We start from the raw sequence: 25,357 nt of genomic DNA, 5'->3' as shown, positions 1-25,357 counted from the left end.
GTCTTTAGAACTAGGCCAGTGCTTGTATCTTTCTAATATAGGTGTTTTATTGTAAGGGGGCTCCCATTGATCAAATTGTCCTCCACCGTTGGAGCTACTCTTGGAAGAAATTGCACCTGCGCTGTCTTCCACTGAGTTCTTAGTGGTGGAAGCACAGATAGTACTGTGGAAGACTAAGTAGAACTTTGGGATCATTCATGGACAAAAGTCCCGATCGAAATATGAAAATAATGTCTCAGTCTTATTCTTGAATGCAAATGCAAAATTCAGACTTTTCAGTTCTTCTTTGGTCAGTGTTGATGACTAATGAAGGAAAAGAGTTGATAGTGGAAATAATTCAAAGCAGATCTTGAATTAGAGTGAGCGTTCTTCTAATTCTTAGTGTTTGTATAGTTACCCATATACATCAGTACTGTTTTTAATTAGACAGGACCTCACCATGTGTGCTGCTGTGGTAGGCGGCTTTTTTTTTTTAATATCCTTTGAGGAATTGGGAGTATGTTTTCCTACCCATACATGTTCTGCCAATCTCATGTTAAAAAAAGGTTTTTTTGTCTTTGAGAATAGGTATGTATAGAGCTGTGTGGGTTTTTGTTAGTTTGGTTTTGTTTTTTGGTGCTGGGATGGAACCCAGGGCCTTGGACTTGCTAACCATGCACTCTGCCACAAAGCTACATCCCCAGCCCTTGAGCTATGTGGATTTGAGTGGATTTTCTGTATGTATGAAGCCAGGCATCGTAACCATGCCTGTAACTCCTGCATTTAGGAGGCTGAGGCAGAAGGATTGTGAGTTCCAGGCCAGCCTGGGCTATATAAAAAGAGTCTGTCTCAAAAAACCAAACCAACCAACCACCAACAAAAAAACCCAACAAAACTGTGCCTCAGTTTCCTTGTCTGCAGTTGGCGTAATTGGATTACAAAATGACTTTCAGGTCTTTATAGAAGTCTTCATTAGTGACTGAATCTATGATTTCAGCCAATGGCCGGAGTCTTAACTGGATTCTGTGACTTACTTTCATGTTGATGGAGGATAAGATTATGGACTCAGGAATCAGTTTGCTCTCTGCAGCATTTGTATACTGTGAGGCACAATTTTTCACAGGTCTTGTGGATTGTAGTTTTTCTTCAAATCACGGTGAGAAGGAATGTCTGTTTATGATTGTAGTCAGGTAAGAGAGAGAAACATTTATTAGTACATGAAGCGAAGTGTTCTTATCCTCCAGGTGTTTGCACCTTGAACTTGGCATTAAAAAAGTGTATCCAGGGGCTTGGGCTGGGGCTCAAGTGGTAGAGCACCTGACTAGCAAGTGTGAGGCCCTAAGTTCAAACCCCAGTACTGCCTCTTCCCCCTCCCCCCCACCAAAAAAAAAGGATCCTGGACCTCTTTTGTGTCATGTGATTATCTTAAATAATTTGGGGCTCCTGAAGTATTTCGCAGATGTCTTAAGAAATACGGTGTGGCCAAGCATGAAAGTAAAGCTTTAACGTATGTAGAGTTTTTTATGGCTTTCTGAAAGATTCAAAAACAGTATGCATTCCAGCCAAAATTCTGTTTTGCTGTTGATATTTCATATTCCCATTTGAATCCTGTCTTTCTTTTTCCTTTACTTTTTCAGAGATGCTGATGCTACCAGAATAGATATTTATGCTGGTAAGTCAGGCTTTAGGCCTTTTTTTCTAATGTCCAGCTGCTCTTAACTCAAGTGTAAGAAACGGTGGGCACCACCTGATTTCTGGAGCCCGGGGAGACAGCATGATTTCTTCAGGTTTTAGGTAGAAACAGGGCAGCTCAGGTAAGGATGGCATAGAAATCGAGAATGTTGCTTTAGAAACCAACAGGTTTCAAGTCTTCGTGCACAGGCACCAGGAGATTTGTGGGGTGATGGACTAGAGTAGTCCTGGTCTTCTGGCTGAAGGAGAGCTCTCCTTGTAGATTTTCACTTGCTGTGCTTGGTGAGTCCCAGCATGTAAGTTTGCTGACGCCAGTTGCAGAAAACAGCCAGCAGCTGGGTTAGCTCTGGGTTTGCAGGTTGGTCTCGGGCAGAGTAGGAAGGAGGGCTGCCCAATGTGGACTTGGAAACTATGACAGCCTCTGCTGTTTTGCTATTTGATTGGCCCTGCTGTTCTCTGATAAGATCCTCTCTTTCTTAGCATGGCCTCTTATTTTAGTTTTTAAAAACAGTTTGGTTTCTCCTGTACGGTGTTTGGACCAGCCCCTTTTTTGGTCATTTGAACACTAGGACTTTAGAGATAGAAGACACCCTTAAATCCAGTGTGGCTAGTACAGTGCTTTTCTGGCTCTTTGTGGAAGGTTTGAGGTCATATTCTGAATGACATTGTCTCCTTTCTGAAGTCTGTGTGTTTATGTGGGGACGTACAGCTATCCTCACAGGCCCACCCGATAATTGGAAATAAACACACAGTCAGATTCTCAGAACCTTAATGTTATATAATCATGAAGAACTCCAGGTCCTGTGACCTTCTTATATCTAACGTGCTTCAGAGCAAAGAGAATACTCAGAACACCTGTGTGTCAGCTTGCTTAAATTCTGAAAGCCCTCTTTAGAAAAGGTTAGAAAAAGTGGTGGAAGTAGGCTCTTTTTGTTTTTCTTTCTTTTGGAGTCAGGGTCTCGCTATGGAGCTCCTTCTAGTTTCAGAGAAAAGTAACAGGAAAAAGGGTACTGCAGAAGAACGTTTGAAGGTGACTCAATTCTTGGGTTGAAGGAGGTGTCTTTCCAGGCCACATCTTGAATATGCTCTTAGGAGTGGTAGGAGTCACTTCGGAAAGACACAGTGGCTGTTGTAACCATTGCCCAGATGGCAAAGCACAGGAAAATGGGCCTCTACATAAAGGGTGGCAAAGGAACAAATTTTAAAGAAAATTTCATCTCTGCTCCCCCTCCTACTACCCTCAGTGGATGAATTTCAGCAAGAAATTTGGTTCTTGATGCTCAGAATGCAGAACAGTTGGATTTCAATTTAAATGAAAAAGACCCAGTGCATACTTGTTCAGTGCTCAGAGCCCCTCCTGTTGTGCTTTGGGAAAAGTATAGAGGATGAGCTGAGCCCTTTGCTGTAAGAACGTAGTCTGTAATTGGAGTGACAATAGACACTGCAGATGGCTAGAGAGAACTAGACCTGAAGGGCTGTTTAGGATTAGGGTGGTCTGATAGAAGCAGTGAGCCCCTGGCGTTTTGGAACAAGACTTGCTTTACTGTGAGTACCTTGTGCAGTCCTGAGCTCCACTTTTCTTTCTCAGTGCCCGTACTCCATTCAACAGGGGGAGTTGCAAGGGAAAGCAATTGCCCCTAATAATCTTAAAGCGCTAACGTTCTTGCTGTTAGTGCAGGGAAAGAGTATTTTCTTACCTCCTCTTCTGAAACTGGATTGATACAGAACTTGAAAATCTCTGCAAACATGAGATGTAGTTTGAAGGCACCACAGTAATCACAGTTTAAAGGCTGCATTTAAACCTAAAGAGGGCAAACTGAGCATGGTGGTGCACACCTGTAATCTCAGTACTTGGGAGGCTGAGGGAAGGAGGATCCTGCATTTGTCAGCCTGAGGTACATAGTGAATTCCAGGCCACTAACCTGAGCTAAATAAATAACAAGACCCTGTCTCCAAAAGAAAAAAAAAACTAAGAAGGGCAGGAGAGGAGCCAGCCTTCCAACATAGAGATGGAGTCATCTGTCCCAATTTTTCAGGCAGATATACATACTTTTTTTTTTTGCAATACAGGGTTTTGAACTCAAGGCTTCCATAGTGTTCTTATTAGTTGGAGAAGTAGATTCAGAGTTTTTATCGACTCTTCAGACTCTGGGAGAGGTAGTGCCACCTCCTTGAAGACAGCCTTTCATGCCCCAGGGCAATTGTTAAGAAGTGGAAAATTAGAGCACACAAAACTGGAATCAGTACTGCTCACTAGTCAGACCAGATGAAATGGAGATTGAGATTGCAGAATATGACAAAACAACCTGGATGTCATTTCATAACAGCTTCACAAAGGGCACTGTGATTGTCATCATCTGTGACACTGACTTAGAGCTCCGTTTTATGTCTTCCTTCCTTCTTCCCTCCCTCCCTTTCCCTTCCCCTCCTCTTCTTCCTCCTCCTCTCCCCTCCCCATCCTTTCCTTCTCCTCAGCCTCCCTCTCCCCACTCCTCTCTCACTTTCTTTCTCACTATGTGGTCCAGGCTGGCCTCCAACTTGCCATCTTGCTGCCCGCTGGGATTATAGTTGTGCCCTAGCACATCTGGCTCTCGAATGACTTTGTTTTTCCAACTCATGGGACGTTGAATGGAGGATATCAGGCTTGACTAGAGAAGTAGACTTGGCCATGTTGGAGGAAGCTTAGAAATGCAGCCTTCCGCCAGTGTGTTAGTGTATGCCTGTAACCGTAATCAAAGCACTTGGGAAGCTGAGGCAGGAGGATCATGAGTTCAAGACCAGCCTGGACTATATAGCAAGTTCCAGTGAGGCCATGTTTCAAAAATGAAAAAACAAAATCCCGCAAAAGAAGTGTAGCCTTCCATTTGATATTGACAATCTCATGTAGCTGCTATTGGGTTTGGAAGCCCAGTTGCACAGATCATTTGGCTCTTGCCCCTGTCTCTTCCAAGGTGTAGGGCGGAAAGTGGAGCGCTCAACCTCCACTATTTAGACTTCCCCATCCAAAATCTCCCTTCATTTGTCCCACCCAGTCTTTTCTTTGGAGATTGTAAGTACTACTCGGTTGACTGGTGAAAGGAAATCCTGTGTTAGGAGTGAATCTCTAGTGGAATGTCTGGGTGGGGAGATCGTTTAAGCAGGAATGCCTTCATCCTCCTGACTGGTGCTACATCAGTGCTTCTCACAGAATGGTTCCTTCATGGGCGGTCTCAGCATCACCTGGGAGGAATGGAAATTCTCACGCCCTACTTCAGACCTGTGCTCTCAGACTGTTCAGGGTGGAGCCTAGAGCCTGCATTTTCCAAGCTCTTCAGGTGATTGGTACACTCACTGATTTTGCTCTTGTAGGTTCTTTTCCCAACATCCTGTAGTTTAATCCTCTTGTTTTCTACCTCCTACCTCATCTGCAGCAGAGTAGCAGACAGGCAGAGACTCGAATCCATTAGACTTTACTGATCACATCTGCGTTGTTCACTGCCCCTCTCCCCATCACAGGACCAGGCACACGGGAGGTGCTCAGTCAGCCATCCTCAAATAAAGAATGATTTCTGTACTCATCACAGCCAGACAAAGACACGACCCTGCTGGCTTACAGTTGAAGTTAGTGCTGAAATACCTCGTCTCTCCTGCCCTTGAGGCATTACTACACGTCACCATGGATCTGGACACTCTTGGCCATTTTTAAACTTAGTCACTATGTGGCCTTACCGTATAATCTCTTACCCTTGTAAACTACATGAAGAAGCTTTGAAATAAAGTGCTTGAGCCAGAAAATTTTTTTGGGTGGGGAGGGGAACTGGGGCTTGGGTTTAGGGCTTTACACTTGTAAAGCAGGCACTCTACTACTTGAGCCACAACTCCAGTCCATTTTGATCTGGTGGTTTTGGAGATGGGGTCTTAAGAACTACTTGCCCAGGCTGGCCTCAAGCTGTGATCCTCGGATCTCAGTCTCCCAAGTAGCTGTGATTAAGAAGTATGAGCCCTCAGTGCCCGACTCTAGACTAACCCCCTCTTAAGTGATGATTGTGCTGAAACGATCTAAAGTCCTAACATAAGGATCTAGGACGTGACTTCTTAAGTAGTGTTCAAGGAAGGCTAGTAATCTTGGGAACTTTCAGATGCACGTGGCTCAGATCAATTTCCAGATCCCAAAGTAGAGTCTTTACGCACATTTGGTGGCGTAGCGTAAAGTGAATGACTACAGGTTATAGTTCCAACACTGCTGCCACCACGCTCTATGCCTGACCCCAGTCTCCATATGACACTTTGCTTCTTCCAGCTGGAAATTTGGATGCTTTTTCACTTTTCTTCTACTTGCCCCTGCTTACACATTTCATTTGAGCTCCCCAGACTCTAATGAGCCAGAGGAAAACAAATTCTTACCTACCAATAGTACTTCCTCACCTTGAACTCTCAAGAGGCACTTGTAATGAGTGCTCAGTTTCCTGAGCATCGAGTGATACTTGAAAATATCTATGGTTTATAGCCCATTAGAAATAGCAGTTTAAATCACATTAATAGTCTATTTAACAGAGGACAGTGACAGCTGACTTGAATTTTTAGCCTGAGGAGAGGACAGAGAGCATTTTAAGCTGAGGTTTCCCAGCATAGGTAATTGTACACATGTGGGGGGATTAAAACAATCCTCCACTAGGGGTGAGGCTGCAAAGCTGCCTTGGGCTTGTACCTGTAGTACCTGATCCACGGCTCCTTCCTTTTAGTAAAAGTGCTCCTTTGATTCATGCGCCCAGCAGTGGACCACGAACAGGATCTGCCCTAGGGAGGCTGATGGTAGTTTTCTCTTCATAGCTTGTGTGGGTTCCCACTAGTATCTCCATTCTGCCTCACGTCGTCGTCTTATTCATGTCTTCATGTCCCTCATTCCAAGATTGGCTCCTCCATTACTCATCTAGTCCTCGTTACGGAATTGAAAGGCACCTTGGAAGCTAGTATAGCATCCTTCCCTGCGTGGGAATCTCTCCCCATTGTCCATGACATGCTGGACCGAGACTATTCTGGGTTACTACAAGTTGCTGCAGAAGACAGCCACTGACACCCACAGGAATGGCAGCCACTGTTTGTCGTGTCTCTTTCCTGTTGGCCAGGAAGCCCTGCCACAGCCAGGCTTGTTCTTCCTTTCAGTCAGTCTGGTCTGTCTGGGAACCAGGCAACTCTCATTGCACCTTATGTCATCTCACTGTCTTCCCAGGACCCAGGACAGGTAGCAGGGCCTGTGATTATAAATGTGCCCCCTTCCCCTGCTGCATTGGGATGGTCACATACAGACACAGTAACTTAGCTCTTAGATGGCATTTGCTTCCACTGTGCCCATACCACATCCAGCTTCAGTATTGTCTGAAGACTTAACTCACAATGGAAAGAGTAGTACCCAGTGAGTTTGAGCAGCGTTGATAAGGTTCAGTGTGTAATGGAGTGCTTAAACGACTTGGTGTCTGTGGTGGTGGCTGACATGCTTGTCATCCTCGTAGGGTGGAGAGGTTGGTTGAGGTTATGTGTGAAATGCATGCATACTCAGTGGTCTCAAGTGTGGTTAGAAGCTGGACCTCCTAGACTCTCAAGATTTGCCATGAACTAGAACGCACTGGAAAGTCTTTGGTGGGATTTGTGCCCTTGAGGGCCGTGAAATTCAGTTCACGCTCTCTAGCTCTGTTAGAAGAAGCTGGCTTTGACATGGCCCTTCTGTGCCAAGCTTCATATTGTTCCACCTTCTGTTCATGCCCAAGCTGTCCACCTGTGTGGGCAACAGCCCAGTAACGGCAGCTGCTTCTTTTATAGAGAGGCGAGAGGATCTGCGAGGAGGATTTATGCTTTGCTTTTTGGATGATGGAGCAGGAATGGATCCGAGTAAGTGACAAAGATGAAACCATTTTTACAAAACACTTACTATTAAACTTGTTTTTCTGTGGCCTTGCTATGGTGACTAAAAGATCCATCTGGGGAGTGAGAAGCCTGTTGCAATATCTTGGGCTTACTTCCACCATGTGTCTGCTGGGTCTTGCCCTAACATGAGAGATGTGATCCGAGTAGGCAACCTGAAGTTAGTTAGATCACCTGTCTCCTGACATTGTATGTATCAGCTTGCACAACATTCCAAAGCCAGAGCTACGAGGCCTCCCTCAGCCTGCATACCACGTCCTGGTATCAGAACACAGGGCACAGGGATGGTACTCCATTCACCTCACGGTGAAAATTTCCTTGGGAGAAGTTTCAGCGCACACACAGCCAGTCTTGGATTGAACAAAGCTCAGACCTTTGACTGTGAGGATCCTGTAAGAGAAATGCTAACTTCACTTGTGTCTGCCACTTCAGGTGATGCTGCCAGTGTGATCCAGTTTGGGAAGTCAGCCAAACGAACACCTGAGTCCACCCAGATCGGGCAGTACGGGAATGGGTTAAAATCGTAGGTATACTGGAAGCCTGTCCCAGGGCTCAATGCAGAAATCACGTGATGCTCTCCTCTGTCCTCCCCTTTGTCCCTCGGTGACTGGAATTCTGAAACAGTAGAGAGTCAGAGACAGGAAGGAGTAGTGATCTGTGGGTAATTCAGTTGTCATCCAGCAGAGTTTGTGCTACAGATTGAAAAGTGTGAGTGTCCAAAACAAGCTGGTGGGGAGAAGCTGCCACAGTTTCTCTTGGCATTGTGCTTTAGAACTGTGCCTCTCCTTTTGAAAATTATGTTTACCTGTGATTGAGGATGTGAGTGGTTCTCTTTATGAGGTGGGGATGTGTCTAAGATGGTGAAGGGCTTACCTCGCAGTGTTGCAGAGTTCCTTCGGACCTACCGCAATGCATGTCATGCTTTGTGCCAGGCACCAGGGATCCAGAGTGAGTGAGACAGTTCCTTCTGGAGGACTTCAGGCCCCTATAGCAGGACACCTCGTGTCCTCAGATCTCCTGGGACCGCTCTCTCAGCTCTTGGTTCCCACTTGTTTAGCATTTGGAATGTGTTGTTCTGGTTTTGAGTGAAGCCCCAAGAGAAAGGTTTCTATTTCTGAAACGCTTACTTCCAGCTGTACATACCTTTGGATGGAATAAGATTTAGTTGAGCTGGAGTTTGTGCTAATAGAGTTCTGAGTCACGTTTCCAGTCTTGCTGTGGAAACGTGTTGTTTTGTTGAGAGAGGGTGGTGGTTTTATCTGTCAACAGCCTTGGTTAGGCCTCATGTGCAGTGTGCTTTGGGTATGGAGAAGAAAGAATGCCTCCAAAGAAAGCAGGGACCTGGCTCTTGGACTCTGTGGTTTCTGGCTCAGGGCAGGGATAAATGGTAATGTAAGCACTTACAGATGGGAAAGTGAGTGCAGGCCCTACGCTGGAAACTTCGTACAGACGATCTCCAAGCATCGTTACTGTCACCCCTTGTTATGCAGGTACCATTGCTTCCATTTCCAGAGGAAGAAATTGAGGTTTACAGGGTTCACGACTTCCCAGAGGTGTGAAGGTGTCTTTGTGCAGAGCTAGGATATGAACCAGGTCTTTCTGACTACAAAATGGGAGCTCCTGTCCATTGTACTTCAGTTAGACGAAGTCAGGTTCAAATCTCACCGTAGCCACTTAATGACTTCTGTGAGCTGCAGCTTTTGCAAGTAAGGATTATAGTATTATGATATCAATATATTGTATATACAAATATACCAATATATATGTATACCAGCAGTTATATTTGGTATTATATTTGTTTTTGTTATATACTACATACCAAATAGTTAAGGATTAAACACTGTCATTGTGTGATAGTCCCTTGCCCAATTTCTGCCTTAATTTCATTTCTCCTCAGATCTTTGCATGACAGACTCCTGGCCTGATTCAGTGAGTCTGGATAGGTGAAATGAACCACCTGGGAACCTCCCCCAGTGAACTCTGATACAGCTGTTCTAAGTTTCCCAAAACTGTGGTCTCCCTAGAGTCAGTGGAAACCTGATTTCCTGTCTGGATTGTGGATTAGCCTCTGCCTATCTGGTCCTCTCAGCTCTGTGGGCTCAGTTTCCCCTCTCTCATTGTTTATTTCCTAATCTAGAAAATGAGGTTCAGAAAACCTCTGACATTCTCCTTTCCAGAGGAGAGGTTCAGGAGCAAGCGAAACGTGACTCTGAAAGTGCTTAGAAGGCTGGGAAGGAACATGGGTAGAAGTTAGAGCGCTGCCATTAGCATACTCAAGAGACTTCTGTGACGCTTCGCTTCCACCAAGCTGTCTCGAGTGGTAGACTGCTTGAGCTCCAGGCCTTGGGTTCAATCCCCAGTACCACAGAGCAGAAAAAGAAAAGAAAAACAAACAAAACAAATGGAGCCACCTAGTGTTCAGTTAGGACATTGTAATCATTTTGAACTCAGTTCAGATGTTGGAAAAGAGAACCAGGAGTTGGTGATTTGTGGTGAGAATAGGCTGAGAATCGGGGAAGCCAGCAGGTCGTGTTTGGGAGTTCTTGCAATTCAGGCCCTATCGTTAGGATCAAAGACAGGGGGAAGAAAGAGGCAGGAAGAGGGAGCCTTTGCCAGATGAGAGCAAGGGCAAGCTTGGTCGGAGAGCAGGTGATGTGCCTCACTTTGCTGCTCACATCTTTAGGGAGGAAAGAGAAGTATTGTGAAGTGCTGTGAAGGGAAAGGAGCCCTGCCAATACCTTGGTACTGGAGGAGGAGAAACAGGACTTGGCAGCCCCCGAGGCATCTCTGGAGAGTGTCCTGGGAGTTTTTCTGAGTGTTCAGGGAAATGGGGCATGACATTGATTTGCGTGCTTGGCACCCCAGTCTGATTGGTGTTTGTACATGGAGGAGAGTAATGAGGCCTCCTACCTCTGTCGTCCCCTGGGGTGTCACGAGGACTTAATGAGATAATAGCCATAAAGCCCCAGGAGCTGTCAGAAGAAAGGAGTTAACCAGCTTCACTGCTGAGTGGGCAGTCCTCCCACTTGCGCTTCTTGCTTCTGCCTGCTCCATGCTGCCTGGAAAGGCCTGTCCCTGCCTGCAACTCCAAAGGATTAACATGGCCAGGTAGTAGGAAATCCGTCAATTTCATCAGACTTTTTTACCTTGTGGAAGTCATCCTCAAGGCTCGGTTTCCAGAAACTGCATCCAAAAGTGAGGACCTGCCCTTGTCAGAATGAGCCCAAGGTGGCCAAGCAGTTTAGAGACGGAACGAGCCGGTTGCAGGCCTCTTTGAACATCAGGGTCAAGAATTCTATGCTCTTGAGCTCCTGTGTGTGAGCTTTGGGCTCACACTGGATTTGGAGGACTGTGAGCATAGGTGTTGGGTTCCCTTGGTTTGTCGAGTGGACAGGAAGGGAGTTGTTTTTGTGTCAGTGAAGGAGGGACAGGATGGGAACTGGGTGTGGCCCATATAGGGAGATGAAAGTGTCACCTTCTGAAATGGAATCTGATGGAACAGTCAGAGAGCACAGTGGCCCTCCTGTGGCTGGGACGAACCCTGAACTCAAGGTCGACAGGGTTACTTACTAGCCTTGTGGCAAAAGGCAGAAGTGAGAGTGACCTGGGGCTTGTGGCCTGACCCAGTGGTGACCACGCCCTGGAAGGATGGCGAGAGAGCTCTTTATGGAGGGTAAATGTGGTCGAGAAGGTTGTAGGTAAAGACCAAGGAATCACAAGCCAGCAGAAAAGCAAGGAGTGCTGGCTGAGTGGAGGAGGAGCAAAGGCTGTGGAACAGGGCTCAGGGCCAGGGTCATAGGGAGACTTGGGGGCAGCCCTCCAGAGGCAGTTCGAGTCACATTCCCAGGTGGGGGGGTCACTCCTTGTTTAGATGAGCTCTGTCCCTGGGAGAATAACCTGTTTTCTGCGTTCTTTTCAGGGGCTCGATGCGCATTGGGAAAGATTTTATCCTCTTTACCAAGAAGGAAGACACCATGACCTGCCTTTTCCTGTCTCGCACCTTTCACGAGGAAGAAGGCATTGATGAAGTAGGTCACATCCTTGTGGCCTCTATGGCCACTTGGCATTTCCTGGGTCTGCCCAGGCTCTCTGTAGTGCTGGGCGGGCTCTGTGGGGTTTCAGTATTGGAGCGCATGCCCACCGTTACGGGTTTATCTGAGTGAATGAATTGCCTGAGGTGGGGGTTAGGGAGTGGAGAGTAAGGGAGATGATAGCTTAACGTGACAGGAAGTGAAATCTCAACACACTTTAGACACCGGCTCTTCTGTTTCTGAGAGTGAACTCATCGGTGGCAGGAACCAAGAGTTGGATTTGTAGCTCCTCCAGACCTGCATGAGCCTCCAGATCGCCTCATCTATAGGGGGTGGCTGTGTTATCGGGGGAGGATTTGGGCTTCCCTGACTGAGTGGAGCTCATACCTGGCAGTAATAATAGAACGGTGGCGTCTTTCCCATATGAAGGTACGTTTTCCTTTTGAGGAGTTGGGTTGTTCTAACTGCCTGTATTAGAAGCCACGAATCCAACACCTCCAGGGCCCAGGCAGGTAGTGAAGCAGATAAGCGAGTGGAAAACATCAGCGTGGGCTCATTGTTCCTGGCAGCTGCCACTTAGACTCATTTGGGAGTGGCTGCTACATACGTAGCGCCAAAGATTACTGCTGTGCTGAAGAAAGGCTACATCCAGGGCATTCTCACTCAAAAGCATCTTGTTCACTAACTGTGTAATGTAAATGTATACTCCGTTGATTCTCTTTGGGGCCTGGTGGCTTACATGTCTGCAGAACTGTTTCTTGTTGGGGGAGTAGGAGAGCGCTGTCCAGCCCAAGGCTGGACGCTTATTTCATGTGTAAGTAATGGAGGCCCGAGCTTGAGAGAGGGACCTGAAAGGTTCTGTAGAAACCAGTCCTCCATTGTTAGATAGCAGATGGTGGAATTCAGGATGTTAGTCTTACTCCGTTTCGTTGGTTATCTGTGATTGTATTTGTACTGGCTCTGTTAGATCTAAAATTATGCCAAAGTTGTTCACGTTGGAAATGGCAGCCTGTCTTTTCTGACCCTCTTTACTTAGCAAGCCACAGGGTTCATTTACCTTTTTGGTTCAGGATGTCACCTTGACACACTTGGAGTGAGATGTGTTGCAGCTACAGAAAGGATTCCAGGTGGAGGTAGGCCAGGAAGACATAGCTGGGCTGGCATCTGGAGTAATGCTTCCGGGGGAAGGACTGTTCCGGTACTCAAGGCTCTGAGGGCAGGTTAGGGTGCTGCTGGTGGTGGCCTCTGGAGAGCAGGGAGGGCTGGGTTGGGCTTGACCTCAGGGCCTTGTTGAGTAAGTAGGATTTCATTAAGCAGGAGTGTGCTACTATCAGATTCTCTTTACAAAGGTTTGTGTGGTTGCTGTGTGGTGATTGGATTAGAAGGATTGGGGTGAATGTGGGAGCTGATTGGCTGAGAGGCCCTGGCTGTGGTAGCCTGGTGGGAATCGCAGCAGGGAGGTGAGAGAAATAGATGGAGTCGGCATCTTTTTAGGGTGAGAGAACCCATAGATGATCGTTGGAGTGGGAGAGGAGAGGTTGTGGGTGACTCAAAGGTTCTGGTGTGGCAGTTGGGAATGGTGGACTATCTGAAGCTGGGGAAGAATGGAAGTGGGTTAGTCTGGAGGGGGACAGTATGAATTTGTTTCAGCCATGCAAAGAGAAGTCTGTGTCTGGAGTTCGCTAGCAGGTGAGCTCACCTAAAGGAGAGAGTAGAATGAGAAATGGGCCCAGGGACCTAGGTAGGCCGGTATCAAAAGGTCTGGGGGAGGAAGTAACAAAGGATGCTGAGGGGTGACCAGAAAGGTAGGAGGAAACAGGAGAGTGGTGACATTGAAGCTGAGGAGAAGCAGCCAGTGTTAGGGGACAGTGGAAGGGAGTACCCACAGTTTAAAGTGATGCGTTGTCGTCTGGGACTGCTGTAGAGAATGGGAGGTAGAATGAAGGTGCAAGCTCACAGAGCGCAGATGGAACTCGGTGCCCTCAGTGGAAAAGCTAGGTTGAAATTTTTTCCTTACTTGGTGCTAGAAGGTCCCTATTTTGGATTGTACTCTACTGTGAACTCAGCCAAGATTTCAAAATTCCGAGGAGGAATGTGTCCAAACCAGCCTGCGGGTGAATGCTTTTAACAGGACGCTTCTTAGAAACCGGCAGTGTCTCAGAGCAGTGTGTCACCCCAGTGCTGGTGAAGAGTCCCTTTGTCCTAAGGGTGGGTCTGGTTTGAACCCTGGAGGTGCCTCAATGGGTGTGCTGTACAGAGAGACTCCCTTCAACCAGCCCTCTGCTGGACTCTGCGCCGGCACTGCCTCAGAGTCGGGAGGGGCACCAGCAGGGAAGGCAGTGTTTGGAGCAGGGTTTTTGAAGAAAGAGTAGGAGTTTTCATAACATTATTTAAAGCAGACATCTATGTGGCTGCCGTGACAAACCAGTGTTACGTCCCCTGTGAGCCTCTACCCATTCCTATTCCTCTTGTGCTTCTGAAGCAACTTCTTCCAGGGGATTTCTGGGCTGACCTTTTCCTTTTGTTCTATAGCTGTCACCTACATATGCATCTCTAAATAGTAGTTTAGTTTTCAGTTTACTATTTTATAAATGGACTATTTGTATCTTCTTACAACAGTATTTCAGAGGTTCATCTGTGTTGGTCACTTAGTCCTGCTCATCATTGCATGAAGTACTCTTTTGCATTAATGACGCCATGTTACCTGAGGCCTCTTGATAGTGAATATCTGGGTTGTTCCTGTTTGTGTTTACCGGTGTGCATATGTATGACAGTTTTTCTTAGGGTATTTACACAGGGGGCAGTTGCGGAGTTGTAGGTTATGTTATGTGTACCTTCAGATTCACTAACTGTAAATGTTTTCTCCGGTGGTAAGAGTAGAATTTTTACCAAATTAAGAAAATGGTTGGGGACATCCCAAGTGGGGAACTGCCCATGCAGAAATCTCACAGTCATCAACCAACACAGTAGTATGAGTACAAGTTTCAGAAGGGGCAAAAGCCACAGAACCTCTGGTGCTAGCCTGTGGCGCTTAGGCCTCAACTTGGGCAGTATGGAGTCACCAGGGAGGGATCCGACAGCTGCCCATGTTGGGGGAAGGCTGTTCCGGATCCTTGCTCTCAGTGGCCACCTGTGCTTACTCCACAGGTGATAGTCCCACTGCCCACGTGGAATGCCCGGACCCGGGAGCCCATCACAGACAACGTGGAGAAGTTCGCCATCGAGACGGAGCTCGTGTACAAATACTCTCCCTTCCGCACCGAGGAGGAGGTGATGACTCAGTTCATGAGGATTCCTGGGGACAGCGGTAAGAGGCTTCGAGCCCGTGCCCCGGCAGTCTGGGAGCTCTGGGACCACGAGGGATGGGGTGACCCACGCTTGGCTGGCAGAACGACAAGATTCTGCCCTCTAGGAACGCTGGTGATCATCTTTAATCTGAAGCTCATGGACAATGGAGAGCCCGAGCTAGATGTGATGTCAAATCCCAAGGACATCCAGATGGCGGAGACCTCCCCCGAGGGCACGTGAGTGGGGCTGGCAAGGGTGCCACGGTTCTTGTTTTCTCAGGAGGTGACTGAAGACAAAGTGGGGAGAGCGCCTTCCTGGATCTCTTAGGGCAGCACCAGCCTTGATGGAGCTGAAAGCTGCACACCTGCTTGCACAGACAGCAGGATGAATCAGGATGAGTAATAGGGTGATAGCTCCTCAACTAAGACAAGGGAAAGACTAACATGTTCCTGTTCCAGCTCCACGATTTGACAGAAGAAGAAACTGAGGCCTGCGGGGGAGAATATTGCTCAGGGGTCCCTGATAGGGTTGTGGTCCCTGGCCTGATAGGCCAGACGAGGTGTCTCTGGGGCACCTATGCTGGGGACATGTCAGGATGAGATAACAGTGCTCATGCTGAGGGAGCACCCTGTCAGGGCAATAAGAGAAGCCAGGATGTGAGGTGGAGAGGTGGAGGGCCTGCAGAGAGGCTGTGACGGTCTTGGTTGGATTTGTCTGTGCCCGTCATGGGCTAGTGACAGCACTTTTCTTCCTGCTGCTCCAGGAAGCCAGAGAGGCGCTCGTTCCGCGCTTATGCTGCCGTGCTCTACATTGATCCCCGGATGAGGATCTTTATCCATGGGCACAAGGTTCAGACCAAGAGGCTCTCCTGCTGCCTGTACAAGCCCAGGTAGGGGTGCACCCACCCTGGCCTGGGCTGAGGACGGGCCCTGGTTGTGTGTTCCCTGGGGTGTGGTCTGCTGCACTGAGAGGCTCTGATGCCTTTAAGCTGCCTGTGATTTACCAGTCACTTCCTGGTCCTGAGGAGTGATGGAGGTGACTGATAGACTGTGGAGGTTGGCTGGCAAAGGCTGTTGAGTGTATTGGCTTCTGAGGTGTGGAGGGTAGCATAGGGAGCTGCCTTGAGTGTCCCTTCAGGGCAAGAGACCTTTAGACACTACACAGCAAAGCAAAGGGCCTAAGATTTGTTACTAAGATTAGCAACCTCCTAGTGAATACCAAAGACACGTGAACTGGGATCTGTTTCATCACAAGAGGCCAGGGAGGCATAGTTTGGGAGGAATGCCCGAGGTGGCTATCTGCCCTGCTGCTGTGCAGCCCTCAGGTTGCTTTTTCCACTGTTCAGGATGTACAAATACACTTCAAGCCGTTTCAAGACCCGTGCAGAGCAGGAGGTGAAGAAAGCAGAGCATGTTGCACGGATTGGTAATGCCCTTCCCTGTGTAGGGTGGACATGGGGGGGTGGTCACCTGGGGGACCAGCCAGGGACGCCGCTATTCTCCTCAGCACAGACTAGGTTCTGCTCCAGCTCTCTTCACATCCTACCCCTTCATCACTTCTCTCTCCAGACTTTCTTTCCTTCCACCAAATGGAACAGTGTCAACTGTGGCTTACCTAAGGTGAAGAAGAAACCCACACTGTCTTCTGGCCCAAATACTTGTGAAATTGGTTTTCCTGACTCCGGGGCAGAAATACCAAGGCCTCTCCCCCAAGTCTGACTAGGGCTGACCAGAGGTTCTCAGCTGCCTGATGGGCTTCCCGCCCAAACTTCCATGGCCTTGGGTATTTTTTGACCTGTTCTCACTTATTTGTGGTTTGAAAGGCATGCCTTAGGTATAAATAGGCACTATTTTCCTTGGGATCTCAATTTTTTTCTTTTTTTGAGGCAGGGTCTTACAGTGTAGCTCAGGCTGGTCTTGAGCCCTCAGTTGACCTGCCTTAACTTCCTGAGTGCTGGGATTGCAGACATGCACTAGCATTTCATGATTATTTAGAGTGCCAGATCTTCTGTTGTGAAGCAACGCTACAACCCAGGCTGGGAGGCTGCTCCCAGGTACTCAGCCATCGTTCTCTCAGCTTCTGCATTCCTCACTGTTGGAAACGCTTCTTGTGCAGCAGGGATGACGGTTTTGAATCTTTGAATTTTTTTTTTTTTGGTGGTACTGGGGTTTGAACTCAGGCCCTTACACTTGCTAGGCAGGCACTCTACCACTTGAGCTACTTCGCCAGCCAAGAACCTTTGAATTCTTTATCATGGTTGCTTCTGGGTTTCAGCTGAAGAGAAGGCGCGGGAGGCAGAGAGCAAAGCTCGGACATTAGAAGTACGCCTCGGTGGAGACCTCACGCGGGACTCCAGGGTAAGTAAGGCCACAGCCACGCTCTGTCTTCTAGCACTTCCAGCTAAGGAGCCCGTGTCCTGTGAGCTGGCCAGTACAGCTTTTAGGTGTGGCCCTGGTCTGGCCCATTTTCTGCAGAAAGAAGTCAGTCAAAGTGAGTCCAAGTGAGGTGTTTTAGGTGCAGTGCCATAACATCACTTGGCATGGAGCACCTCCCTCACCTGTGCTGCTGTACGTGTCCAGGTGATGCTGCGGCAGGTCCAGAACACAGCCATAACCCTGCGCAGAGAAGCTGATGTCAAGAAGAGAATTAAGGAGGCCAAACAGCGGTGAGTGCTGGGGCCGTCCTGTGGTCTTCTCGAATTCTGTGACTTCGTACTGATTGACAGGTTCCCATTTGGACAGCAAGTGGATTGTGAGAAAGCCATTAGTGTTGTGATTCCAAATGCTTGTTACATGTCCCTGCAGGGCAGAGGCCTTCCCCCGAGCTCTGCGTCCTTTCCTGAGCCTGCAGAAGGCAGGACAGAACCGACACGTGGAAATCAAAACTGCCCTCACCTGTGCTGTCTCACTCCTTCCTTCTTAACCTTTTCTTTTAAAGTTGTACAGAATGCTCATTGTATAAAACGTGGAAAGTACAAAACATTTAAGAAAGGAGAACGCCAATCTCCCTTACACTCCTACCACCTAGAAACACCTGCTCTTAACGTTTACACACACGTGTATTCATCATCCTTGCTGGCTCCAATTGTGGAATAATGCTATAGGATGACTTTTTTTTTTTTTTTTCTGGTGTTACTGGGGTTTGAACTTGAGACTTTGTGCTCAGTTGGCAGGGAGGTAGGTGCTCTACTGCTTGAGTCATGCCTCTAGTCCTAAAGTCTCACTTTTGTAGCCTTTTTCATTTAGAATGTGTACTCGTCCTAGGTCACTAAAATACCTCTTTGACCCTGGCCTCAGCTCCATGTGGAGCCCCTCGGCTGTGAGGCATGGGTCCTGACTGCTTCCCACTGGTCTCCTTACCGCAGGTGGAGGTTTCAGGGTATTTCATTTGCACTCATTTCAGTGGTACCCATCTGCTTTTTGGAGTTCAAGACTTTGACGACATTAATCACATGGCAGTGTCTTCTCTTACATGTTCTTGTGAATTTTTGTCTTTCAAAAATAATTTACAAGGGCTGGAGGTAGGACTCAAGTGGTAGAGTGCCTGCCTGACTTGAAGCCCTGCGTTCAGACCCTAGCACCACAGGAGCGGAGGGAGGGAGGGAGGGAGGGAGGGAGAGAACGGAAAGAAAGAAAGTACAAGCTTGGGTGACATTTGTGCCCGTCTTGCCAGCACTTGGGAGGCTGAGGCAGGACGATGGTGAGTACGAGGCCAGCCCTATCTCAAAAAAAGATTAATTTGCTGTCATGTTAGTGAGTGCTGAGGAAAGTATGAAGATCCCTTGTATTTGTCCCACCATGTCACTGTCTTTGCAAAGATTGGTGGTGCTTCACGGTCACCCATGATACTGAAATACATTTGTTTTGTTACCAAAACCCAAAGTTGTGGTTTCCATTAGGGAAGCTTAGCATCTGCGCAGTGCAGGTCCCTGTCAGGTCTGCCATCACAGGTTAAGCGGAGGCGCACGGCGCATTGCCTAGCATTTCTCGAGTTTCAGCTCAGTCATCTTTATCACCGTGGTGTTGGAGTGTTCATCGGGTCTGTCTGAAGTTTTTTGTATTTCTTAGAGCACTGAAAGAACCTAAGGAGCTAAATTTTGTTTTCGGGGTCAACATCGAGCAGCGGGACCTGGACGGTATGTTCATTTACAACTGTAGCCGCCTGATCAAGATGTACGAGAAGGTGGGCCCACAGCTCGAAGGCGGCATGTGAGTGCTGCCCACGGGAGCTGTCCAGCCAGCGTGGTGGCAGGGAGGTTTTGCTTCATGAGGGAACAGAGCTGACCCCTTTTTCCTTGCAGGGCGTGTGGTGGGGTGGTTGGGGTCGTCGATGTGCCCTACCTGGTCTTGGAGCCCACCCACAACAAGCAGGACTTTGCTGATGCCAAGGAGTACCGGCACCTGCTGCGGGCAATGGGGGAGCACCTGGCTCAGTACTGGAAGGACATTGCCATTGGTAAGGGGCTGGTCCTCTTGGGCTGCTGCCCTTGTCTTTAGCTCCGGCTTTGAGATGCTCTTGTAGCTGGAGAGGAAGAGGACAGGGCTGGCTCCTATGAGATGCGTGTGCTTGCCTTCCAGCCCAGCGTGGGATCATCAAGTTCTGGGATGAGTTTGGCTACCTCTCTGCCAATTGGAACCAGCCCCCATCCAGCGAGCTGCGTTTCAAACGCCGGAGAGCCATGGAGATTCCGACCACCATCCAGTGTGGTGAGTTGGATGGCTGCAGCCTCTTCCTTGCTTCTTTCCGTCATTGTCCATGGCCTTCTCTCTGTCCCAGTGTTGTCCTCCTGACTTGACTGACAGTCATGGGCTTGAGTCGCACTGGAGCTATGAGTGTTTGGTGATGACCCTCTGTGTATTCTTGAAGCTGGTTAAGTTCTTCTGTCCCTTGTGAATGAGGCAGAAGATAACTGGCCTCCTGTGCTATAGCTGGGCCAGGTTCAGTGTTGTTTCTAGTGTGAGTGGATGACTGAGCCAGGATCCCACTGCAGATGGGAAAGGGGTTGGGGGCATTACAAGCCCAGGATATTGGGCTGGGGATGTAGCTCAGTGGTAGAGTGCTTGCTTAGCATTTGCGAGGCCCTGGGTTTGATCTCCAGTACATTTAAAGAAAAAAAAAAAAAGGACTTCAAGATACTAAGTCATCATCGTTGCAGGAATCACTGTCCCATGATTTACTGTTCCATAAGTACAGGCAGAGTTGGAGCCAGAGGAAAGATCTTTGCATGGAAAGCCTAGGGCATATTAGCTGTGGGTCTGGTTGTAAGGAGCCTGGATTCCAGAATTGCTCGTGGATACGGCTGACACATGTGGGTATTCTCTGTGCTGCAGATTTGTGTCTGAAGTGGAGGACCCTCCCCTTCCAGCTGAGTTCGGTGGAAAAAGATTACCCTGACACCTGGGTTTGCTCCATGAACCCTGATCCTGAGCAGGACAGGTGAGCGCACTGTAACTGGGGATTGTGTGTACTCACCTCCACACTCAAGCACTCCCAGTCTTCCCCCACCCTTAGAGAAACTCAGTGTTCAAGTCAGCTTGTCTATGTCTCTGGCTTGTTGCTCATAGTAAGTGTTCAAGGAGGAGGAGTAGGTGTGTGTCCTGCAGTGTCTGCCAGTTCCACGGCCGGGTTGGCTGAGGAGGGAGGTCCCTGTACTGCTGGAACCCTGCTTCTCTCTTTACAGGTGTGAGGCTTCTGAACAGAAGCAGAAGGTTCCCCTGGGGACATTCAAAAAGGACCTGAAGACACAGGAAGAGAAGCAGAAGCAACTGACAGAGAAAATTCGCCAGCAGCAGGAGAAGCTGGAGGCCCTTCAGGTGCTTGGGTAGGGGCAGTGGGCAGCCATCTTGTGTTAGAAACCAGGGATGGAGCCTTCAGTGGCTCTTCTGTTCTCTCCACTCACACCACATGTGCTGGCCAAGGCTTTCCCTCCCCAGGCTCCAGGTCCAGACTCTTTTTCAAGTATGCTTTGCTTATTCTTTCAAATAGTAAACAATTCTGTTTATTACTCCAAAGTGGTCCAATTTATTTAGAATGTATCAACTCCAGAAAATAACTGTCTTAGAAGTAACCACCATATCTAAATATCCTTCTAGCTTTTTATGTGGTACATGCATTTTATATATACACATGTACACACACACAGTTTTTACTGCTCAGTAATCATGACAGTTTTCTAGAAGTGAGATTTAAAAAAAAAAAATCTCAGAATTCTGTGTGGTTTGTTTTGTTTACATAACTTCTCAAATTGTCCTCCAGAAGATGTATTAGTTTCTGTTTTTATCAGCAAAGATATGCAGTTTCTTTTACATTTTTAAGATTGGACAAATTTGTGAGGGGCATAGCTCAAGCAGTAGAGTGCTTGCCTAGCAAGTTCAAGGCCGAGTTCAAAACCCAATAATGCTCGGGGGACATAAAGATCAGACAGTTTCCTCCTATGTCCACTTTTGGAATTGCTAATTCTTAAATTTCTACTTTTTTCTTTCTTTGTACATTTTTTAGGTATGTTTATGATTTCATATTTATTACAAAAGCATTTTTCTTTCTGACTTCTGTGTCTGTACAGTGTTGTAACTTGAAATGTCTTATGTATGCCCTCTGTCTGCTGAATCCCACCAGTCTTTCCCACTTGTTCTGGCTCCTTTTTCAGAAATTTAGCCCAGTGATGCTTTCCCAGTCTCTGTTGCCAGATGAATCACAGAGTGTCCTCTGGCCTTCTGGTGGTTCAGTGTTTGTGTAGTTTTCGTCTCCTCAGTGAGAACAGGAGTGGTTTTATTTTCCCGCTGTTCTGGACACATAGTGAGGGTCTGAAGGGTTCACTGTGTATACCGAGATAGACAGACAGCTTCATCAGTCACCACGTCTGCCTTGCAGAAAACCACACCCATCCGCTCTCAGGCCGACCTGAAGAAGTTGCCATTGGAAGTGACCACCAGACCTTCCACTGAGGTGAAGCCCAGTGACACAGGTTGGGGCGGGGTGAGGAGCTCCTTCTGCAGTGTGTTGTGTTGGATCCCTGTTCTCATTTCTCATGGTTTTGTCTTTAGGAACCTGTGCGGAGACCTCAGCGTCCTCGGTCACCTCCTTTACCTGCTGTGATCAAGAATGCTCCAAGCAGACCCCCTTCCCTGCAAACTCTGAGATCAACCAGCCAACCCCGAAAGGCTCCTATCATCAGCACCCCAAAGCCTCTTGCTCTGGCATCCCGGGTGGAGGCCAGTACCTCCAGGCTGCTCCAGCCACCTGAGCCACCCCGAAAGCCTGCAAACCCTCCAGTCAAGACTGTATCCCGGCCTGCCCCTCTGGTGCAGACACTGTCACCATCTCCACTGCCCAACTCCAAGAACCCTCGGGAAGTTTCTTCCCCGAAAGCCATCAAGACTCCAGTGGTCAAGAAGCCAGAGCCACCTGTTAAACTGTCCCCGGTGAGATGCCGTGCGTGCCTGTGCGTGCATATGTGTGTGCGTGTGTGTGTCTGGGCCCATCGCCTTAGGGATGTGCCCAGTGCGCTGTGTCGGAGCTGCACTGGGGGACCTTTTCTGTTGCCCCTGAGTGTGTGTGTGTGTGGGGTAGGAGTTGATAGCTGAAGGGACTGAAGGGACTTAACTCTGGGACAGAGTCAGTTGGCTCCTGATTCAGGGAGCTCTTCACTGCGTCACCGAACTTTGGTCTGCCACAAATTTGAGTCATCCGCACTGGCTTCTTACAGTTCGGTACAGGTCGGTGATTTGGGGACAGATGACTTTGGTGGCCTGTGGTAGTGATCTGTGTGTCAGGGAGGTCATAGCTGGCTGGCCAGGCAGGCTAAGCAGGTAGTGAACTGAGAAGTTTCTGCTCTGGCAACTTTGAGCAAAGGACCTCACAGCTCAAGGGCCGAGAGGGTTGCTTACATGTGTGTAGAATAATGGAAAGCAGGGACCAAGGGGAGCATGAGCCCTTCTCAGAATAGCTGCTGTAGCCATGTGAGACCTTCCTGCTCCTTCAGGGCTGGGTGGTCTTCACGTGCCCACTCTGTTCCTGCTGTAGGCTAACCCTGGTCGTAAGCGGAGTCTTGTGGTCTCTGATGAGGACGAAGCTGAGGAAGAGGCTGAGAGGAGGAAGGAGAAATGCAAGCGGGGCAAGTTTGCTGTGAAGGAGGAAAAGAAGGACTCAAATGAGGTGGGTAGGTGAGGTGAGGTTCTAGAGCCTCCCTTCCTGCGGCCTGTGCCCCGCACCCCCCACAGTCTGCACCAGTTCCTGTTGTGTTCTTGACTTGAGCCTTCCACAAGCCTAGGTGACCTCTCAGGGACTCTGGGTCACTAGAAATGCAGTGTCATATACGTTTTGACTGAGACTGGCTCTAAATACAGGCCTGAAGTTAGAGGATGCACACCTGGAGGGCTGGAATTAATGCTTTCCCATGTTTGTGACATTCTGTTTGTAAAGGTGGCAGAAGGGCAGATACCTGGGATCATGACTTTAGAGAGTGACTTAAACTGTAGCCTAAGACATGAGGGTGACAGCTGATGACTTTTGCTCTAAACAGGGCACTGGGGATGTGTGTAACTAGACTGTTTTCCTTGCAGCTCTCAGACAGCGCTGGGGAAGAGGACCCAGCTGACCTCAAAAGAGTTCAGCAAGGTGAGTGTGGGGAGGTCCCTAGCAGCTGTGGTGGAGATAGAAGCGGAGCCTTTGCTGACCAGTCTCCTCTCAAAGGGTGGGGCCTGGGCTTTGTGCAGCAGTTGACCCAAGTCTAATCCCAAGCAGAATTCTGAGGATCACAGCCCTTTGTGGTTTTAGTGCTGGGGATTGAACTCAGGGCCTTGCTCTACCACTGAGTCCTATTCCAGCCCTGCTTTGTGTCTGTCTGTGTGCACATGTGGTATTAATTACCGTCTTGAGACAGGATCTCACTGTGTAGTCTAGGCTGGTCTTGAACTTAATATCTTTGCACTCCCTGTTCTCTTGCGCAGCCTTCTGAGTGCTGGGATTACACCATGCCCGGCTTGTGATTATTTTTAACACTAACTCTTTGGTGTTCACTCATTGTCATGCTTTTCAGCACCTTCGTGACAGATGGAGACTAGAATGGCTGGACTCTGGGTATCTTGTGTAGTGGGGCCAGCATCTAGGGCTCCTGTTGTCCAAGGCAAGGCAGGCCTGACTAAGTAGGAGTGCTGACCTAGTTTTCTGGTTCTCACTTCTGAATTGTCAGATAAAGGGCTGCATGTGGAGGTACGTGTGAACAGGGAATGGTATACCGGCCGAGTCACAGCTGTGGAGGTAGGCAAGAATGTGGTGCGGTGGAAGGTGAAGTTTGACTACGTGCCCACGGACACAACACCAAGAGATCGCTGGTAATGCTCCTTTCTGGGAGGCCAGAATGATAGGGGTCAGCTAGGGCAGTGGGGAAAGTGTCCTGGGTCCCCCTCCCTGCAGCCTATTCTAGGAGCCCAGGACAGTCTGACACAAGGTGTGTTCCCCATAGGGTGGAGAAAGGCAGTGAAGATGTGCGACTGATGAAGCCACCTTCTCCAGAGTATCAAAGCCCCGACACACAGCAAGAGGGTGGGGAGGAAGAGGAGGCCGTGGTGATGGAGCAGCCTGTGTCTGTGACGGAGTCCTCTACCTCTGATTGCATCCGCATTGAGCCCGACACCACTGCCCCGAGCACCAGTCATGAGACCATTGACCTGCTGGTCCAGATTCTCCGGTACGCGTCTCCTTTGTCATCTTGTCTTCCTGCTTTGGGCTGATCACAGTTCTCCTCCCTTTCCCTGTCATTCTGAGCTCTGTCCCCACCTACTTTCTTTCTTTCTTAGGAATTGCTTACGGTATTTCCTGCCTCCAAGCTTCCCCATCTCCAAGAAGGAGCTGAGTGTTATGAATTCAGATGAGCTTATCTCTTTTCCTCTGGTGAGTCTGGCCTGACCTTTGAGTTTTGCACACTGCCCCCCCTTCCGTGTCTGTGTGTATTAAAATTGCTTGCTCTTAGCTGTGTGCCCCACTCAGCTGGCTTCCCTTCTACTGAGAGAAGGGAGGAGGAGACTTCGTGTTGTGGGGAAAAATGTAGAGAAGACTCTGGTATGCAGAAAGCCAACCCCGCCCACCACAGGTACGAGTGGAACCTCCCTGTGGAGGACAGGCCTGGTTTGACAGTTTTGGACAAGTACATCCTCTTTCTCTATCCCACTAGAGGGAGTAAACTTGTCACAGATAGGTCTTGTCTTGCCTACGGCTCGAGACTGAGGAGGGAGGAAGACAAAGCGTGTGGTGTGGAGAGATGAGCACCAGAGCTCACATGGCACACCATGTTGATGTGTCACCTCTTCCAGCAGGCCCTTGGCCAGTCCTCAGAGAAAGCAGCAGGATAGGGCTTAAGATGCAGTAGAGACTTGAGTGTCACCGGGTGGCTGGACATGAGGCCAAATGCGTTGAGTGTTGTGACACTTGTTGGGGGAGGAGGAAGAGCAACTCAGTCTAAAGAAAAGAGG

At 48.6% G+C, this 25,357-nt stretch overlaps 1 protein-coding gene across 3 annotated transcripts in view; it reads left to right on the top strand.

Moving 5' to 3' along the window:
• Window positions 1-25,357, top strand: part of Morc2 (MORC family CW-type zinc finger 2) — a 38,451-nt gene that overhangs the window by 8,699 nt on the left and 4,395 nt on the right. For 2 of the 3 annotated variants that reach the window (XM_020179987.2, XM_074060619.1), the window contains 22 exons: window positions 1,617-1,651; window positions 7,468-7,536; window positions 8,002-8,092; window positions 11,489-11,597; window positions 14,748-14,907; window positions 15,013-15,124; window positions 15,652-15,777; window positions 16,234-16,313; window positions 17,163-17,245; window positions 17,468-17,553; window positions 18,956-19,096; window positions 19,189-19,343; window positions 19,466-19,594; window positions 20,219-20,324; window positions 20,569-20,701; window positions 21,759-21,833; window positions 21,932-22,309; window positions 22,911-23,042; window positions 23,450-23,504; window positions 24,079-24,220; window positions 24,352-24,576; window positions 24,686-24,779. In XM_020179987.2, coding sequence (XP_020035576.1) covers window positions 1,617-1,651; window positions 7,468-7,536; window positions 8,002-8,092; window positions 11,489-11,597; window positions 14,748-14,907; window positions 15,013-15,124; window positions 15,652-15,777; window positions 16,234-16,313; window positions 17,163-17,245; window positions 17,468-17,553; window positions 18,956-19,096; window positions 19,189-19,343; window positions 19,466-19,594; window positions 20,219-20,324; window positions 20,569-20,701; window positions 21,759-21,833; window positions 21,932-22,309; window positions 22,911-23,042; window positions 23,450-23,504; window positions 24,079-24,220; window positions 24,352-24,576; window positions 24,686-24,779 — 2,716 coding nt within the window. Of the gene's footprint in view, window positions 1-1,616; window positions 1,652-7,467; window positions 7,537-8,001; window positions 8,093-10,654; window positions 10,678-11,488; window positions 11,598-14,747; window positions 14,908-15,012; window positions 15,125-15,651; window positions 15,778-16,233; window positions 16,314-17,162; window positions 17,246-17,467; window positions 17,554-18,955; window positions 19,097-19,188; window positions 19,344-19,465; window positions 19,595-20,218; window positions 20,325-20,568; window positions 20,702-21,758; window positions 21,834-21,931; window positions 22,310-22,910; window positions 23,043-23,449; window positions 23,505-24,078; window positions 24,221-24,351; window positions 24,577-24,685; window positions 24,780-25,357 lie in introns of those variants that run through there. The other variant, XM_074060620.1, reaches the window with a different exon arrangement.

Source organism: Castor canadensis, chromosome 18 (genome assembly GCF_047511655.1).
Source record: "Castor canadensis chromosome 18, mCasCan1.hap1v2, whole genome shotgun sequence".
Taxonomy (NCBI): domain Eukaryota; kingdom Metazoa; phylum Chordata; class Mammalia; order Rodentia; family Castoridae; genus Castor; species Castor canadensis.
This window is presented reverse-complemented; position numbering and strand designations above follow the sequence as displayed.